Source organism: Phaethon lepturus, unplaced genomic scaffold (genome assembly GCF_000687285.1).
Source record: "Phaethon lepturus isolate BGI_N335 unplaced genomic scaffold, ASM68728v1 scaffold6712, whole genome shotgun sequence".
Classification (NCBI taxonomy): Eukaryota; Metazoa; Chordata; class Aves; order Phaethontiformes; family Phaethontidae; genus Phaethon; species Phaethon lepturus.
The window spans coordinates 39,560-57,617 of NW_010522505.1; the positions used below are offsets into that span (position 1 = coordinate 39,560).

General features: G+C 38.4%; 1 protein-coding gene across 1 annotated transcript in view; it reads right to left on the minus strand.

The window, feature by feature from the left end:
• CCDC149 (coiled-coil domain containing 149) overlaps positions 1–15,964 on the minus strand; it is a gene marked incomplete at its 5' end in the record, with an annotated part of 39,045 nt that extends 23,081 nt beyond the window's left edge. The window contains 3 exons of the mRNA XM_010281820.1: positions 4,580–4,687; positions 15,222–15,260; positions 15,803–15,964. Of these exons, the coding sequence (XP_010280122.1) occupies positions 4,580–4,687; positions 15,222–15,260; positions 15,803–15,964 (309 nt within the window). The remainder of the gene's footprint in view (positions 1–4,579; positions 4,688–15,221; positions 15,261–15,802) is intronic.
• Positions 15,965–18,058: the final 2,094 nt, after the last annotated feature.

The following is an 18,058-nucleotide window of genomic DNA, read 5'->3' on the forward strand; positions in this document are numbered from 1 at the left end:
AAAATCAATCTTCTGAAGTAGAAGATTGTACATTAAAATCTATCTTTGGTATTTATGGGATGCCAGTCACCATAGCTTCAATGTGCCAATTAAAATCCTGCTGATGCAAGACAGACTACCAAAATCATCCTCCCCACTTATTTCAGCTCCATTTCAGTGCGAGTCACTGAAGCTAGTACAACTTGTTCTGATAAGCAGTTCACTTGTTCAGGGGAAGCTCTGCCCCCAAAAGTAACTGTTTTTGGCAAACTACATTTCCTTATCCCCACAGGGAAAGTACAAACCACTGCACAGTTAGTAAAGCTGAATGGATCTTAAGAGATGTAATTCCTATTAATTTCTTTATCCAAACAAATAAGTCAAAAAGGCAACTAGCAAATCCCAAATGGCTTCATAGCTAAGGGACTGTTTTTTTTTTTTTAAATGCTAAAAGGCTGATGAACAAAAGACATGGTAATGTGATTTAATTCAGGTAGATTAATTTAATGTCTAGAATCTCTTGCTAGTGAGAAAGGCAGTAAGAAACAAATGCAATAACATTTTGGGGACTCATTTTTGTTCAGAAAAACTGGATACAGGGAGGGGAATCACACTTTACTAATGTCTTCAATGCCTGCAGCAGAGCAGAACTCCTGCGTAACACTCAGCACCAGGCTGGGAACTGGATCAGAGCTGTGACTCATGCACTATGACCAGCCCTCCTCCAGCCCAGGAGGGGGTGAGGCATAAGATGTAATTTTAACTGCAAGCAATTATTACTTGCAAGGTCAAACAGTCTGCCAATAAATGGAGAACTCTTAATTTATGGCTAATTTTGAGGTAGAAAAAAAAATAGTATGAGGTCTTACAAAAAGAATGCTTCAGAAATCCAAATCCAACCAATAAAGCAGCATTATAAACATACATAAAATAAAGTAAAACACCAATCCATAAAACGACAGAGTGCTTCTTCCAGACAGTTGGCCAATCAGAGAGTTGACAGGGCAGAACAGGCCAAGTCCTTTAATTCTGCATTGCAAATGTCTCATGAGGCAGCACCACCTGCTATAAAATTCCTCCCTGAAAATGCTGTGACCCAAAGAGACACTAAGTATTATGCCAGAGGGTTAAGGGTTTATTCATACATTAGTGCTTTGTTATAAACTTTATACACCTGCCCTCTGGCTGCTGTATTTTTATTTCTGTCATTCAGAAATCACTGAGGAAAGGACTGCACAACTTCATTTTGCAGCTAGAGAACAGGTTCATGCTACCCCTCAGGATTCTGTGAACAGCACTCGCAGCAGAGTGGATTTAAATTATGGGCACCTTATCAGAGATAGCTCCTGTTTGTCAAGAACCCATAGACTGTTAACCAAAACAATCCAGTGCTGCAAGTCTTTATTATTTTAATATCACAGTTTTTTCTTAATCAGTGTCAGCTAAAATAATTATTCATAAAGTAGCAACTCTGTAGCAGCCTCACAATGCCCCAAACAGGCTTCACTGCAGTAGCTGCTGTGCAGGCTAGGAGTCCACAGACAATGCCTGAGCCAAAGCTGTACATTCCTGATTATTGATAAAACATGCAGAAGGAAAAGAGAAACAAGCACAACCAGTACATTCTTAATGGAAGGCAGAAACTGTCATGTTTAGCCACAGTTACTGACGGCAACTGTCTTCACCATGTTGTCTACAAAATCTTAAAAAGTGGACCAGAACTATGCAAATTTGCTACCTTACGTCCCAGTTCTGCCAAAACATACGCATCACATTTAACATTTTGAACTGTTGCTGCATGAATGATTGTCTGCCTTATAATAATGAACTGTCAGTAATACCGCAGCCATTGTTCCATGCATCTTCCTCTCACTTAGCACTGCCCTCGACAGCTTACAAAACCATTTCTTTGCATGGGCAGGAATTCAAGTGAAGGCAACTGAGTCATCTAGTCTTCCAGAAGCCTCCAGTTTCTCTTATGCTTTCCATTTGCACCCTTTTACAAGAGAGAATTAGATTTCTCAGCTATCCTCTTCTATGATTCAGTAATTGTTCTCCAGGCATTGCTGCCAGAATGTTAGGAAGGAAAAAGATTTACAAATAACTATCATAAACATAGAATAGTTTTCATGTGTCAAGGCTGATAAGAGATTGTGATCAATCATAAAAATAAATAGTCTTAGATATCTGTTGCTGGAGCACTGCAGTCTAGCTGTTGCTGTATTTCTCAAACTGCAGCAACAAATCCTTCCAAAGACTGCCTGAAGAAGTTTTATTACTTGTGCCAATGGAATTCTAGCTGAAATTAAAGGAAAAAATTAGTCCAGTTAAGCCAAATGCAAGTAATTTGTTATTGCCTAACTGATGACGTACTTAACATGATTTCAACAGCAAGTAAAATGTCACCAGTCTTCTTGCTAATCCAAGTGACTGTATCCTACTAGTAGAAAGCATTAAAGCGGTGAAAAACAAGTCAAGCCATCAAAACATTTCTTTATCAATGGAGCTAATGTGTGATATTTAAAGACTTTTTTTTCTTTTTTAGCCCTACAAAGCTCTTGCCACTCAGTGACAAAGCCTGCATGAGTCACCCCTGCTCAGACACAGGCAGAACTGTTCATCCATAAGCAGCTTCACTTGCTGCAAAAGCAGCTGTTTGTTCATCTCTTGCCAGAAGTAAGGTTGACGTAGACCAGCTGGGCAGGATGCCCTCCCTCACTTTAGAAAAAGCAGAGAGAAGAATGCAGGGGAAAAATGTAAGAACAAGCAAATTATTACAGTTCTTTATTTTTATATATACCATGCATTATCTGGGCTCCAGTGCCTGAAGTAACCCAGCTGCCAATACAGGAGAACTGATGAGCAGAACAGAATGGCTTTGGGAACAAGCCTAGAATTTTATCACCAAAGCTAGGAGGGAGCAAAATCTGACACAGGAGGAGAGTGTTAAATCCCTCAGAGAGATGGCAATGCTTTTTTAGGCACTTCAAAAACAGCAACCTGACTCTAAAATAAGCTCTATTTTTCATTTACTGGGAAAGTGAAGAATGTGTTCCAAAATGAAAATCCTAGTCTATATTAATCCCTGTCTGATGCAGCTCTTTCCTCCCCCTCTTTATTTAGTGATGCACTATTTTGCACCTTTTGGAGAGGGGCATGGTGGGCAGAACGACTCTTTTTGTATTTTTCCATTTGTTAGGAGGATCGTGAATTTAAATACATGCTGAGAATACAGATGTCACAAAAATGACCAGCTAATATCAAGTTAACCCACAAAGGCAAATCTAAACAAAGCCAGTTCAAGCACAAAGAAGTAGGCTGTGTTACCAAGATCATATTGTTATAAGGGATTAGAATAGGTATATAACCTCAATATTTAAATATGTTGTAGTTTTACTACCTTTGTATTCTGTTTGTACTTACAAACCCTTGTTATCTGTTTAGGACAGGCTTGGGAAGGGCTGCATGGCATAATCCTGGCAGTGCAGAACTGCAAGGCACTGTCTTCTACACTGTAATACAGTTCAAACAATAACATGCAAATGAAAAGAAACACTGGGAAAGTTGGTCTTTGAAGACTTGAGCAAATTACACTGAATGCTGTGCATACTACAAGTTCAAGACTCATTTGACACTTTCCCAGCTCCCTGCACACCTTCAAGGAAGTCCTTTGTGATAAACAATGAATAAAACTGCATTATCACAGTATACGTATGTTTAAAATAAAATAAATAAAATTAACTTGAATTAATGGAAAGAAAAAACCACCTGAATAATTAAAAGCTACATCATTTTTACTCACATTTTTAAATCCTGTAACTTTAAAACTGTAGTTGAGGGAAGTTATCATTCATTATTTGTTTCATTTTTTACTTCGTTAACCACCTCAACTCTCAAAATCAACCTCTCACTAGTTTGATCTCTGAATGTACTTTTGCATACAGCTCCAGCTGCGAATGTTACACTCATTTGGCTTGAGTTTAAATATTTCAATTAACAGAGACAACAGGAGTTTGATTAATACCAAATGGCAGATTTTGAGCAATGTTCCATGTAACTTGTTAAATTTAGCAATAAAATAAATTTGTTATGTAAGGGTAATAGGATGAGGGCTTAATACAAAGCTCACTATATATATTTGTGATCAACTGCTCCATATTTTTGAAAGGAAGAATTATGCCTTCCCTGGTTTTATCATTTACTAAAATTTTGCATTTTAATTGAAAAAAACTTGAAAATTAACGCATGATGAAGAACACATGCTTATCTGTAGTTATTTGTAAGAGGAAATACCACTAATAAAATATATTTTAAAAAAAGAAAAAAAGAAAGTCTGAGATCATTAAAGCAAGGCTAGATGCAAAAGACATAGTTAAGGACAACTGAGCAAAAGTAGCATACAAAAATAGGTAATAACCTGCACTTACTGGTATCCTGTACAAGCTGCTTTTGTTCTACTTTTTTGAGCATTTATTGTAATCAAAGTATTCTATAAGTTCTGTAACCCATTGTTTTAGTTGTTTTCCTAAGAAGTAAATGCAAAACTCCAGCCCAGTTTACACATTCCATGCCATTTATTGACAACAAAAGTTTATAATACCTTATTGTCCCCTTGTACTTCTCCCAGTCTCTGCTGAAGCTCTCTAATCTCTTCTCCAAGATGTTTATTTCGATCTTGAGCTTCGCTCAATAGCTGAGCAAGATTTGCCTAGAAAAGGAGTAAGTATCAGTCAGAAGTTAGTGCCTATGCAGAGCAGTGTAGGTGGTGATTGAAAAGAAACCCTAGACTCACTCCTTATCTGCCAACAGTCTTTGCTTTTATTGTTGTTGGGACCCAGACTTCATGCTTCATTAGAGAGATAACAACAAAAGTCACCAGGGTTCCCTTATCTTTAATAGTAGGAAATACATACAGCGCGTGTGCATACACACTCCCACAGCAGCACACAAAACCCAAACACGACGAAGTGGAAACATCTACGCTAGTTCTGGTATCTTGGCTAGTGGGAAGAGCGAAATGCAGAGCACTTTGACAATATTTATACAAAGTTGACAAAATAAGTTTTAAACTTACATACAATTAGACAAAAGGTATAGCTGAGAAATAATTATGATATAATTATATTCCCTAATAGTGTTTAGAGCAGATTCCTAGCCGGTAAAGAGGAGGCCAGCCAGAGTCTCTACCCCTGTACAGTTGTACAATGGATATCTAGTACCACAAAACGTCAAATGTGACCTGACTTGTGCTGTTAGGTAGTACATAGACTTCTAGAAAAACAGAGGTGAAAGCTTGAGATTAAAAACAAACAGCTCACCCCAAAGTAATCCAGGTCAAAACTTATCATTCACATTAACGTATTAAGTCAGCAGGGCAAGCAGTGTGGTCTATAATTTTACAATTAAATTCCACCAGCTTGATCACTAACCAAAAAATAATGCAATCTCCTCCTTTACTATCTATGATATCAGAAAATGAGCAAATACTACAGATAAATTTATTATATTTTTACCCTAAAAATATCTCATGAATACACAAACATCAACTCAGCACAGGAAAAGCCTACCAATGACAACTCTTTTAAGAGAGTTATAATCATAGTGGCTAATGTGCAGCCTTTCAAGACATTGCCTATGGACAGCTAGGTGTGTCATCCATTCCCATAAATCTGAAGATTAAAAAAAGGAATAAAAAAAGAATTTTCAAATCTTCTAGGCATGACTTGCTAAAGGCCCATTAATCAATATTTCTAAACTACCCTTACACGTACTCCTTGGGTTTGAGGTCAGTGCATTAACTCACTGTTCCTAATTCTCTCTTGGTATTATAGGTTTAGTTTTAGATTCCCTATTTGCTGTGTTTCACTTTCAACCTCTCCATTTCTCTATTTTGATGTATCTCTTTCTTTTTCAGTCCTGCTCTTTTACAGTCATTCTCACTACCACTTGACAGTCTCACAGCATGTTTGTAAGTTTTATCTTTAAAACTCATACACTATCAAACCAACAAGGTGTCTGACAGCCATTCCTGCAACCTTTCCCCTTGTTTACTAACAACTGCTATTTCCACACATCCGGTTTTGTATTTAAGAGAACTACTAACATGAATATTAACATGAATATAGTTATGCATGCATCTGACCATTTGCAGGATTAGACTACTAAACTATTAAACTATAATAACTGAAACTTTGGTATGCTACTATATGAAGAAGCCAGCTCCAAATTCCAATTGGTCTAAAATAGCAATAGCTTCAAACTTTTAAACAGGAAAAATAACTCAAGAAACTGATATATCCTACTTGATGAACAACAAGTCTAATTCACTGCTACAGCTTTTGTAGTTCTGGTGCTCTGAAATCAAAGGTTCAGAAGTAAGGTAGGTTTCCCACACTTTTGGATGAGATTAAAGCATTTTTAAACTACTGATAAACCTGAACACTGCAAATAAATAATTTGGGAAGAGTGTAATAGCAAAAAATATAAATAGCCAGTTATAGGGCCAAAATTAAGCTGCCTCTAATTTTATTTTCAAGACAGCAACCATTCAAGCAATGCAAAAGGTTCCTCAAGTATGCTTTGGTAGATGACTTTTTTTCTCTACAGGTTAAACAATGTGTAATAGTCATTCATACATTGAAGGAATCAAGGAGCTTCAGAACACATTCAGTCAATAGTTTTGAGAGATACTTCTTAATGGCTGTTTAAAAGAAAGAAAACTAAGAACCCATGTTTGCAGGAAATTGTATTTAAAGTGAAGTATCTATGGCTACTGCTCAGATGCAATTATTTTTTTTTTTTTAAAAAGCTGACTTCAATAAAGGCTATCCAACCACACCAGTCTGAGTTAGTTAAAAGGAACAAACCTCTCTGAAACACTTCTATTTATAAAGTCCCTTTTTATGGTGAATTTGAACAACTCCTAACGCTGCAATAGCACATGTAATTTCAACACCTGGGAAGAACTCAAGCTCACTAATCAGTGTTTACAGCCACACCACCAGGATTCTAGCAGTCTGTAGTCAAAACCCAGCTCCCAGTAACTGCAGGAAAGGTATTACCATGCCTATACTAAATCTTCCTGTTCAGATTTATTTCCTTTAAAACCATTTCTCTGGGATTGCAATTCTATGCTGAATTTTATTTGTCAGTCATATAAATGACTTAACGTGACAAAAACCTTTATACTCAAGATACGGCTTTTGTAAGAAACTTTAAATGAAGAATTTTAAACACCAAAATAAAACAGCCTTGTTTAAGCATGCTAAGAGCATTACAATGAGCTAAGTATAGACTTGCTCCTTAATGCAAAGCTTCCATTATACTTCTTTTAAACTAAAACAACCAAGCTATGTCACTGAATTAGTCTCCAGCAATTATTCATTTCCCTGGCGTAGAGGTTCCATACAATGTATAATTTAGATTGTTAAGAGTTTTAAAGGTTTTGGCAAGACCTCATTAAAGCTCTCAGTTAAATGTGGATAGAAGGAGAATTATTTGATTTTCCAAAGTGCTCTACTGGGCTTAAAGAGAGCCAGCCAAGAGGATATGTTGAACAACACCTGGACTTGGTACCATTTCTTTGGCATATATTAGAAAACATACCATATGGTTGAAAGATGATAAAACTAACAATGGAGGACTGACTTCGTGAACCTGTAAGCATGTATTTTTTTGAAGAAAGGGGAGAAATCTATGCATGGAGAAAGGCGATTAATTTTTCCACCTGGCAACTTCTTTTCAATATTCATAGAACAAAAACAGAATTCACTTAAGAGATTCAAGACAAATTACTTCAGCAGACAATAAAGCTCGTATCATTTACCCGTGCAACAGAGAACAACTCTCTGAAAATTAGCCAAATTCAGCTTCTCTAGACTCAATTTCTTCAACAGTTTCTTTTAATTCTAGGTGAAGTCTTTTTAAGATTCCTGTAACTATCAGAGACTTTACTTCTTTCACTCACACTATTCAAAACTAACTCCAAAGTACTGATGAAGAGAGATTTCTGAGCCATGGGTAATGGAAAGATGCAGAGATCTACAACTTTATGCTGCCTCATCTTGTCTCGCCTCTGCAACAACCCACAGCAGTGCAAAATGTTTGTTTCTCCTACCCTCTCAATGCAGCTGTTTCTGATATGAAATAACAGATAGTGCTTCATTCAAGTCTCTGATTAACTGCCCAGTATCAGGCAATCCTTCTAGAGCTCTGTCCACCTCTGGCAACGTGCAGTTTCTGGCAGGTATTCTTGAGCCTCTGCAGCATGACAAGGTATTTGTTTTACATCTGTCTGTCACAGGAAGCTTGCATGTATCACAGAATCATAGAATATCTCAAGTTGGATGGGACCTATAAGGATCATCAAGTCCAACTCCCTGCTTCTCGCAGGACTACCTAAAACTAAACAATATGACTAAGAACATCATCCAGACAGTCCTTGAATTCCAGCAGGCTTGGAATTCACATTCCTGGGGAGCCTGTTCTAGTGACTGACCACCATCTCAGTGAAGTACGATTTGAGTGCAGTCCAAACCCCCATTGCAGTACTAGACATAAGAAACTGTCCCCATATTCCTTCTTCCTCTGACCAAAAGCAAACGTGACCATAGCCAACAATCCCACCAGACACTAGGAAGAAAGGGGAAAAAGATTGATGTGAAAGTGCCGAGTGGGAAGTGCCTACCTTTATCACACAGGGGAAAAAAAGCACCCTAAATCAGAACAGACCAGAGCGTGAAAGATTCAATGGGATGGGATCACAGACCTCACCCTTTTCCACTTAGACTTTGTTAAAATTTGCAAGAGCGTTTTTTGGGATAGAAAGTGGAAGACAACCTTACTTGTAGCTACAGGTGAGCATCTGAAATGACTGACAAAAATACCTATAAATATTTATTAACATATGCCAGCGAATACCTGTCGGACAGCATCAGATCTTTGCTCACTACTGACCAATGACCCAAGAAAAAGGGGGAGAAAGTAACTCCAAATAGCCATCCCTGGCATTACGCACTACACTTAAATTTGGCTCCTTTAACAATTTTGCAAATCTAGCCACACATACACAGTGTTATTTTTCTCCACACCACTTTAAAAATGATGGATAGTAACAGAGTCTTTAATATAGCTCTCAATTCTCTTGCACATAAATCTTATCCGACACTTAAAAAAAAAAGAATTAAAAAAAAAAAAGGACTTTCTGCCTTTACATACTGCCTGAAGAAGTAATTTGGCAAGGTGGAAGACGGGGAAACTTTCAACATATCTTTACAGTTAAAAAATATTTAAAAATACAAACACGCATTTCTATACTGCAGTTTACAGTCTTTTACGTTTGTTTCAGCCACACCTTGAAACGAAGAACACTGAATTATAGGGCTGGCAGAAAAAAAAGCTTGATGAAACATTAAGCACACTTGATGGGTGTGACTGATAGCAAATTTAATTGCACTTTCTCCTCCAATGCGTTCACATGATTGCAATGGCTGAATTAATACAGGAAAACCTGCTTTGCTTACCAACTACCACTGTTCACTCCAAGGTAGAAGAACTGATGATCCCCCCTAGCACTAGCTTCCCTACAATAAAAACCAAAAGTCATTGTATTTTTCTCTTTAAGTTGAAAAACCATGTAGAGAAAACTTCTGAAATTATAGGTCCTGGGCATACTAAACAAAATACACTTAATATGGGTCATGTTTCCCCACAGAAAAACAACAGCAAAAAATCAAAGCCTTGACAAGCAGTCACTTGACATAAAACAAGCGAAGAAAATCCTCTCCTCCTCTGAATACCTGCCGCTTTGAGAATCAGGCAGGAATCCCACCACAGAAGCACACCAGTCAAAACTTGACAAGGCTCTGCAAAACAAGAAAGAGTCGCTCGCGCTCACATACCTTCAAGACACTCAGCGATTGGAATTTTTACAGAGTGGATTAACAGAACTGAAAAGCCATTTGAGCAGTAGACATATAAAATTAATAATTTTTCCCTCCTTTTCAACCAGTCTTGCATGTGTTAGATTAGCATAGTGACTATCACACCCATTAGAATCAGCATTTCTTCTCTCCTAGCCTCATGTTTACTGCAGAACCTACATGTTGAAGAAACAACAGTGTCACTTCACAAAGCATGACTCATAGCATGGCTAAGAAGTTCTGGGTTTTGTGTACTGCCACCTTCTCCTACCAATGGAACAGCAAATTTCAGTGCGCAGAAACCAAAATCCCTCTACCAGCTATGCTCTCAGAGCAGGTATATTTTGAAATCCATGGGAATATTGCTCTCTGATGCGTTGCAAGGGCAAACAATCTCACCATTTTCCATCTGCTACCTCACACTGGGAATCAAACATACCTACAAACCACAGCAAAGAGCGCAGGTCTAAGTTTGGCATATGTGTAATGTTTTTAATCTTCAGACCCTCTGAAGAGAGGAGGAAATCACATTAATCTTCACAGCACCCTTGTGAGATAAATACAAAATGATTGCTTACCCCGCAGTCTATTTTATCTGAAGATTTTATCTCATAGGACTCTGAATGCAGCTTTTGTGCCTTAGCACAAGACTAGCAAAACTTCCCAAATTCATTAATTAACAAGAAATAGTCACACTATAGTCGCATAGTCACACTAGTCTTTTTTTCTGACGATGTCAAAAATGGTCATAAGGTAATCCCTGAAGTTGGTTTCAAAAGTGAGTTGTGACAGCTGAGTACATTAGGCTGGAAGCAAAAGGGATCAAAATGGGTCCATTTCTGGTATGTCACAACATATTCCTGCCTGGTACCTCCAGTCCTTCTGATGTTCTGCTTGCCCCAATGAGCCACGCTCATGAACTTACTCATTCGCAGAAGTCAAGCTATCTGACCAACATCTTGGTGAGTGGGTAGCATGCTGCTGTGATGCCAATGATTGCTGAAGCAGTCAGAGTCTTGATCTGAATGAACCACCTTGGGACACCTACAGATAACTGTAACAAGAGTTAAGGACCACCTTCAGGCAAGATGCACACGGGATCTCTGATGAGACTTTTTGCCTGGCAAAAAGAGTAGCTATCAAGCTATGCTCCATACTAGGACTATGTCATCATTATGTTATGAGGCTCATTATTAGAAGCCTCAAATAGGTTTTTATGACCACAGCACTCTCTCTAAAGCTCAACAGCTTCTTGGAAGACACAGGATCCACTTGACTACATGAGGGAAAAGCATCTTTGCCAACAGGCCGTCCAACTTCATAAGGAGAGCTTTAAACTAGAAATTATGGAGGAAGGAACACGGAGGCTTGGGATAGGGCAGGCAAGCGAAGAGCCAGGGATGATGGGAAGAGAAGGACATAGCAATTCACAAAGCAACTGAGCTGAAGTGCAATTCCTTTGAGCCTAGGCATGTAAAGAAGGAAGTGCCTGCAGAACAGCCTTGTGGGGAAAGCTCTCAAGCCTGTACTGCCAAACCACCACACCTGGATGCCCCTCTGAGGCCTCTAATGCATGCAGCATGGGGAACACACAGGACGAGTTCGAAGACTGTGTGCAGTTACAGGGCTACAATCTCACTGGGATCATGCAGAAACAGTGGGATAGTTCACACAGCTGGAGTGCTGTGACGGAGGGATACAGGCTTTTTAGGAAGGACAGCAGAAAGGTGAGGAGGGGTGTTGCACTTTATGTGAGAGTAGCTGGAATGCATGGAGCTCTGCCTTCAGACAGGTCAGAAGTCAGCTGAAAGCTTTTGAGTCAAGATTAGTGGGCAGATCAACATGTGTGCTGTTGTACTGAGCATCTGCTATAGACCTCCTGATCAGGAAGAAGTAGTAGATAAGGCCTTCTTCACACAACTGGAAGAAGCTTCATGATCATAGGCCCTGGTCCTCATGAGGGACTTTAGCCACCCCAATACCTGCAGGTATCTGAACACCATCCCCTCCCCTTTTTTACTGTAAGAATGGTCAAGTGCTGGAACAGGTTACCCAGAGAGGCTGTGGAGTCTCCATCCTTGCAGATATTCAAAACCTGACTGGACATGGTCAAGGGCAACCTGTTCTAGGCGACCCTGCTTGAGGAGGGGGATTAGACTAGTTGATCTCAAGAGCTGCCTTCCCACCTTAACGATTCTGTCATCTTGTGATGTTTAGCTCCATTCAGTTAGGTTCCTCATACATGTAAAATACAAATATAAGCCCTCACCAGTGAACATATGCGTTGTGACTTTATTCTTGACACACAGCCCCACTGCAAACCCATTATCTCCAACTGAGTGGTCTCACTAAGATCAAATTAAGCAAAGCATATTTAGGACTGTGGCCCAGCACAGTCATTTTCCTAACCATGCATTTTACTTCACTTTTGTTTATTCAAAGGATCTCATTTGTATTAAAAGAACTTCCCTTTCATATAGAAGGTCAGAGGATTCACTGATCTGTTACTTCAACAACAAAGCTCCTCCCAAACTGAAGTTATACTGAAAATGTAAGCAATGCAGACAAAAGTAATAGTCAGTATAAATCAAGTTAGAAATCTCATCTATGTTTTTTTCTTTAAGTTTCCCAGCATGGAAACACTGTCCAACAGATATCCAGTAGTTGTTTGCCAATGTCATAAAAAAGTCATATCACAGCAAACGCATATAAATGTACACCACTGCAAAATGGTAGAGTTTCTATCTATCTAGCATGCACAACAAAGGCTATGTAGACATTTTAATATGCCTTTCAAAATGGGGAGTCCCTACTGTTTATTATCTCTGGTTAATTTTAACATCAAAATCAACTCTTCATTATTCCTACCCTCCTGAAACATTTCACCCCTCCATTACTTATCCAAAGGTTACCCTACGCCTGTTACCACAAGACATAAAACTACCTTCAAGCACAGCATTTAATTGTGAATGTTTGGTAAGAGAGGCCAGGAAAGCACTGACAGCTCACAGGCTGTGGTAACAATGCTAATGGTAAAACACCTACTGCAGGAAAAGAGATTTCAGTAGCACAGTTTCTCATTTCCTGCTTTTGTTGGTTGGCAGAAGGCAATACACATGGAGCAACCTTTGGATTATGTCAGAGATGCGTTCCACTGCACACACAGCTTTGAGAGGGAAAACACTGCAGAGCACTGCATGTTAAGATACCTTTAAGTAACACCAATTTTACAAAAACACATTCTGAGTTAACCTCTTGCTGATAGAAATTGCCTGGTTACATGATATTTCCATATAAAACATGAAAATTCTGTGTTGCAAAACAGGGAGAGAAGGCACGGTGTGGAAAACAAGGTATTTTAAGAAGTCACAAAGTGTAACTGATAATAAAGGTGAAAATGAAGAGATGAAGGAGAAGAAAGTAGCAATTCCAACCCAGCTATTACAATTAAGGTTCTAGATTGCAATTACAACAATAATTTCTCAGTTGCGGTAAAGAAAAGTAACAGATAGCAAATTGTTCAGCATATAATGTTTTCATCTCATTTCTGACCATGAGAACAGCATGCACTTTTGTGTCACACAAAATTCATTATAGGATCAGGGTCTCTCTTTTTATAAAGTGACTTGAGGTCACAAACTTCTCCCAGAAGGCAACTAGGCTGCTGGGCAAAAAGGGGATGGAAAAAGTACAAAACAGCACAGAGAACTTCACTCTTTCTTAGATAAGAAAATACTAAGAAATGTACGTACAGTAATAATGGCAAAATATTAATAACTTTATTTTATTATTCTTTGATGCATTTCTCAAAGCAAAACTATACTCTTCTTCAGAAAGGTTGCCCTAAATACTCCATATTATCCACCCTGTATGCTACAGGCACACTTCTCAGGAAAATGAAAACTCAAGAAGTGCATTAACAGTCTATTACTGTACAACCTAACATAAACATTGTCCTTAGGGACACCTATAAATGACCCCATTTGACAAGAAGATTTTATTTCTTTCACTGTCACCTAGCATGAATATATAACTTTTTCAGAAAAAAGAAGACTCCTGGCTAGATTATTAAATGGTTTTCCAGGCACTTACCATGGTAAGATTTGCCAAAACTTAATATAATCACAGGTTCTGAGTTTACACTAAATTTTGCTAGTATTTTAGAAAACAAGTGTCAGATTTATTTGTTTTGAAGGATGGAAGATGAATTAGAACAACATCCATGGGATGACAAATCTCCCTTCCTATTTAACTCTGTAATGACCCATATACTACATCGTTGTTTTTTTCCTTTTAATTGTATATTCTTCAGCTCCAATTTTAGTAGTCAGAATGCACAAACCTGTATCTGGTCATAAGCTTTTATTAGAACTCTGTTGAAATAACAGAATTTCAAATAAATTATGCTAAATAATGATGAAGTTAAATGATTCTACACTGAGCCACTGACTTCTTGGAAGCTACTTGTTTAATTGCCTGAAGGAATAATTATATTGCCTCTGAAAGTTTAGTTTAAAACAACCAAAATCCTAAGCCCCTAAAATTTTAAGAAAACAGCAAGTACTATATGCAAACTCCCAGGGAAAGGATGATAACTAGAACTTCCAATCCATTATGAGAACACAATAACCATGATTTAAACATGGTTAAAAGACTTTCAGGACTGGCAATTACAGTAACAATTTTTGTTCTTTTGGGTTGTCCTCCTCTCCCTGCTCACACATTGTGTTTTGGGTGTCATTTTCTCTAAAAACTAAGCTAGTTTTAAGATGTGACAACCAACACTCAAGAACAAGGACACACTACATGGATCTCCAGAACAAACAAACAAACAAAAAAATCTGTGAATAGGCAAAAATAAAATGCAATTACCATTGTTCTTACCGTTTATAACTCATAGAGCCCAAGTGACCTGTAAGAGTACCTAATGGAAAACAGTACTAACAACAATAAATTAACAGTTATGGAATGCAGACAATGCATTCCCAGATTGCTTTTAAGTATGAGAAGTCCTGTCATGAACCCATTTTAGGACTCAATACAAGAAGGATAAACAACAAGAACAGTCTCAAGTCTCTGTACACTGACCAATTTCAGTCTCAGGTGAACATAAAAGCAATAGCCATATATTCTAATTAATGATAGTTCAGGTATTTCAGTGTAAGACATTTAGAGAAAAGCACAAGAAGCCACAGTTTAAAGACTGAGCTTTTCAACAGACAGAAACGCTCACTTTTTACCAGATTTCTAGTTAGTATTTTCACACTTTTGCAAAGTACTTTCACAGCAGATAAAAAATGTCAACTGAAAAATAAATCCTACCTGTTTCCTCTTTTCAGGTGGAAGGGATGGATCCCCATCCTACAAATAAATAAATGGACATACTTTATTGGCAACTTATTTCTGAAGCCAGCAACTATATTAAGTTTGTGTATCAAATTCTAAAACACGTATTCTAACTAAAATGTTATCAAAATTGTTTCTAAAATACTGCATGTTGATTAATACTAGTAATATTAATTTCAACTCAAAAAATTGTCTTAGGCTGAAGATTTGTTTACATTTCTAGAACAGCAGGTCATTACAAATTTATGTTGCGTTATTTTTCATAACAGTACATTAAGTTGCTGTGGAATAATAATACCGCAGTCAGTTTTTAAATGGAATTATGACTGAAACTAATTTCCTCAGAGCATGCACTGTCTTTCTGTGTCTTACATAACAGGCACTACCTCATCAATGCGGAACAAATGAGTAATAATATGATCAGGGCTGTACAACTGCAGGACTACCGTAAACAAGTACCTAAACGTTTTTACAGCAGTCATTATGGACTTCTTTCCATTTTTTTTGAGGTTCATCATTGTCCCCGAAATATACAGTATTCATAAAGAACAACCTACAATCAGGTCCCGATACTTCTTTTTCAGAGACTGGTGTCGTTCCCGCAACTGGTTGGCCATAAGCTTGTACTGGTCTCTTTCCTGTTGACAGGTGTCCAGCTCTTTGGAAAGGATTAGCAATGCCTCCTTTTTACTTTCAAGCTTCCTTTTGCACACCAGATACTGAAGAAGAGAACAAAACCAAAATAATTTTAACAAGCCATTTCTACCCCAGCCAGCACTGGATTTTCTCTGGAAAGACAGAGGAAGACTGTCTGCACGAGACCAAAGTCTGCCACAACTCATCTTAGCCTATTAATAACAATCACAAGAAAGAAATCTGTTGTATCAGAAGCCTGAAATCCATTTGTAAGGCCACATGCTCACCTGAATTCAGCAATTCAAGTTTCTCCTCTTTTTCCTCATATGCAATAGTATGAGGAACCTCAGAATTTAACCCACAACCCTGGGAAAACTGCTAGAAGGAAGAAGCCTTTGAAAACTCCCTTTTCTACTTCTGTCCACAACACTCAGCTTTCAATTAGCAAGCAGCATTTCCCACATCATGCCCCCTTCCCTCATCCTCCTCCTCGCTACCAGCAATGTCCTCTGGGCTCAGCCTCCCACCTGGACAGTGAAACAGGAACATGTTTCAGCAGAAGGGGTAGCATGAGTGGCAACCAAAATTTACCTTGAGTCTGAAACAATTACAGTATGATACCCTTTTGGCACAGGTAAAAGCTAATTCAGCTGTGATAATATACACACCTGCTTGCTGAGTCAAAAGAATGGGAAATAATGCAGGAATATTGCAAACACCTGAACAGGGAGGGAATGCAGAGGTGAGCCTTCCCCTCCAGCCACCGCCTCTTATTGCGTAGGGCTCATGCACAAAGCAAAGCAGAACTTGCAGATCTTAGCTGTTCTGCGTTAGTCTGATCTGCTTCGTTGCCTTTCCCCACTAAGAGGCAGAGAGAGTAACGTGCACATCATCCTTTCCTGCAGTGGCCAAATGTTACCTATCAGAAGTTTCAGGCAACTTTTTTCATTTAATATGATGTTCAATCAGCAGATTCTTCTTACCCATCACTTGACTCTGCTCATGCTAAAGCATATATTTCTATTTCTGATGTTATTCACATAAGACATGGCACTAAATACTTTCTGAATGTGCTCTGCAAGAGACCAAATATCACAGCAGTCATGAAAACAATTTATAGTTTCATTATATACTTTGACAAGAATACTTTGTCATTATGGGCTCTTGCACAAAGCAAGAGCATCAGCACTTCCATACTGTTCAAGTCAGTGCTGTTCTTTGGGACAAAAATCGTTACTCGTATGTACTACTTGCTTGGAATTGACTTTGTTAATCTCAATTTCAAGTCAATAAGAAAGGAAAAAGCAAGTTTGGTATATTAGTATAGCCAACGTTTTCCAAAAATGGTAGACGCTTAGTTGCAAAAAAGCAGGAAGGGAATGAGAAAAGCAATCCCAGGAAGGATCTGAACTCTCAGAAAGGACACTTCCACCTTGGATTAATTTTATTTCTGGCAATACTGAAGTTGAAATCCTGCCATAAATTTTCTGGATTATGATGCCTTGGCATCAACAAAGGCAACTGTACCTATGTACTTATGTCCTTACTGATACCTTACACAAATGACAAGTCCCCTGATAAAGCACTGAAAGGTATCAGAAGCTAAACTTTAATATTGCCAGCAAGTGATTATAGTGACATGGTAAACTGCTTCAAACTTGATAAAATAATTCCTTCCCTTACGATGAAATATTTGCCTCTGACAATCTCTCTCCTTTTTTTCCAGTTTCATCTCATGTCTTAGTCAATTCTAAAATACGCCTTCACTAAATTGTTTTAATCAATTTAAAAAAAGAAACAACAGCCCAAACCCCTGAACCAAGTAGACTGTCCTGTTCCTTTGACAGCCAAGAAGAATGAAGCTGGCCCATCCAGCCAGCGCCTACGTGGAGCAGAACAGCCTACCCAATGTATGCAGTGGGAAGGGAGCAAAGCTGAACATCTCGCCTTAGGACACCCAGACCCGCAGCAGGTGCCTCCAAGTCTTGCCACAAGTGCCGGTACATGCAACAGCGTACAAAAGAGTCGGAAGCTAACTGGAGCATGTGGATAAGACTATAAAAAATAATACTTATCAGGTAGGAAATGCAGACCTAGTGCTAAACAAATCTTGCTTCCGCCATGAGTCATAACTCTCCGCAAAGGACACGCTCAAAGCATAAAAGAAGGCTTCACCT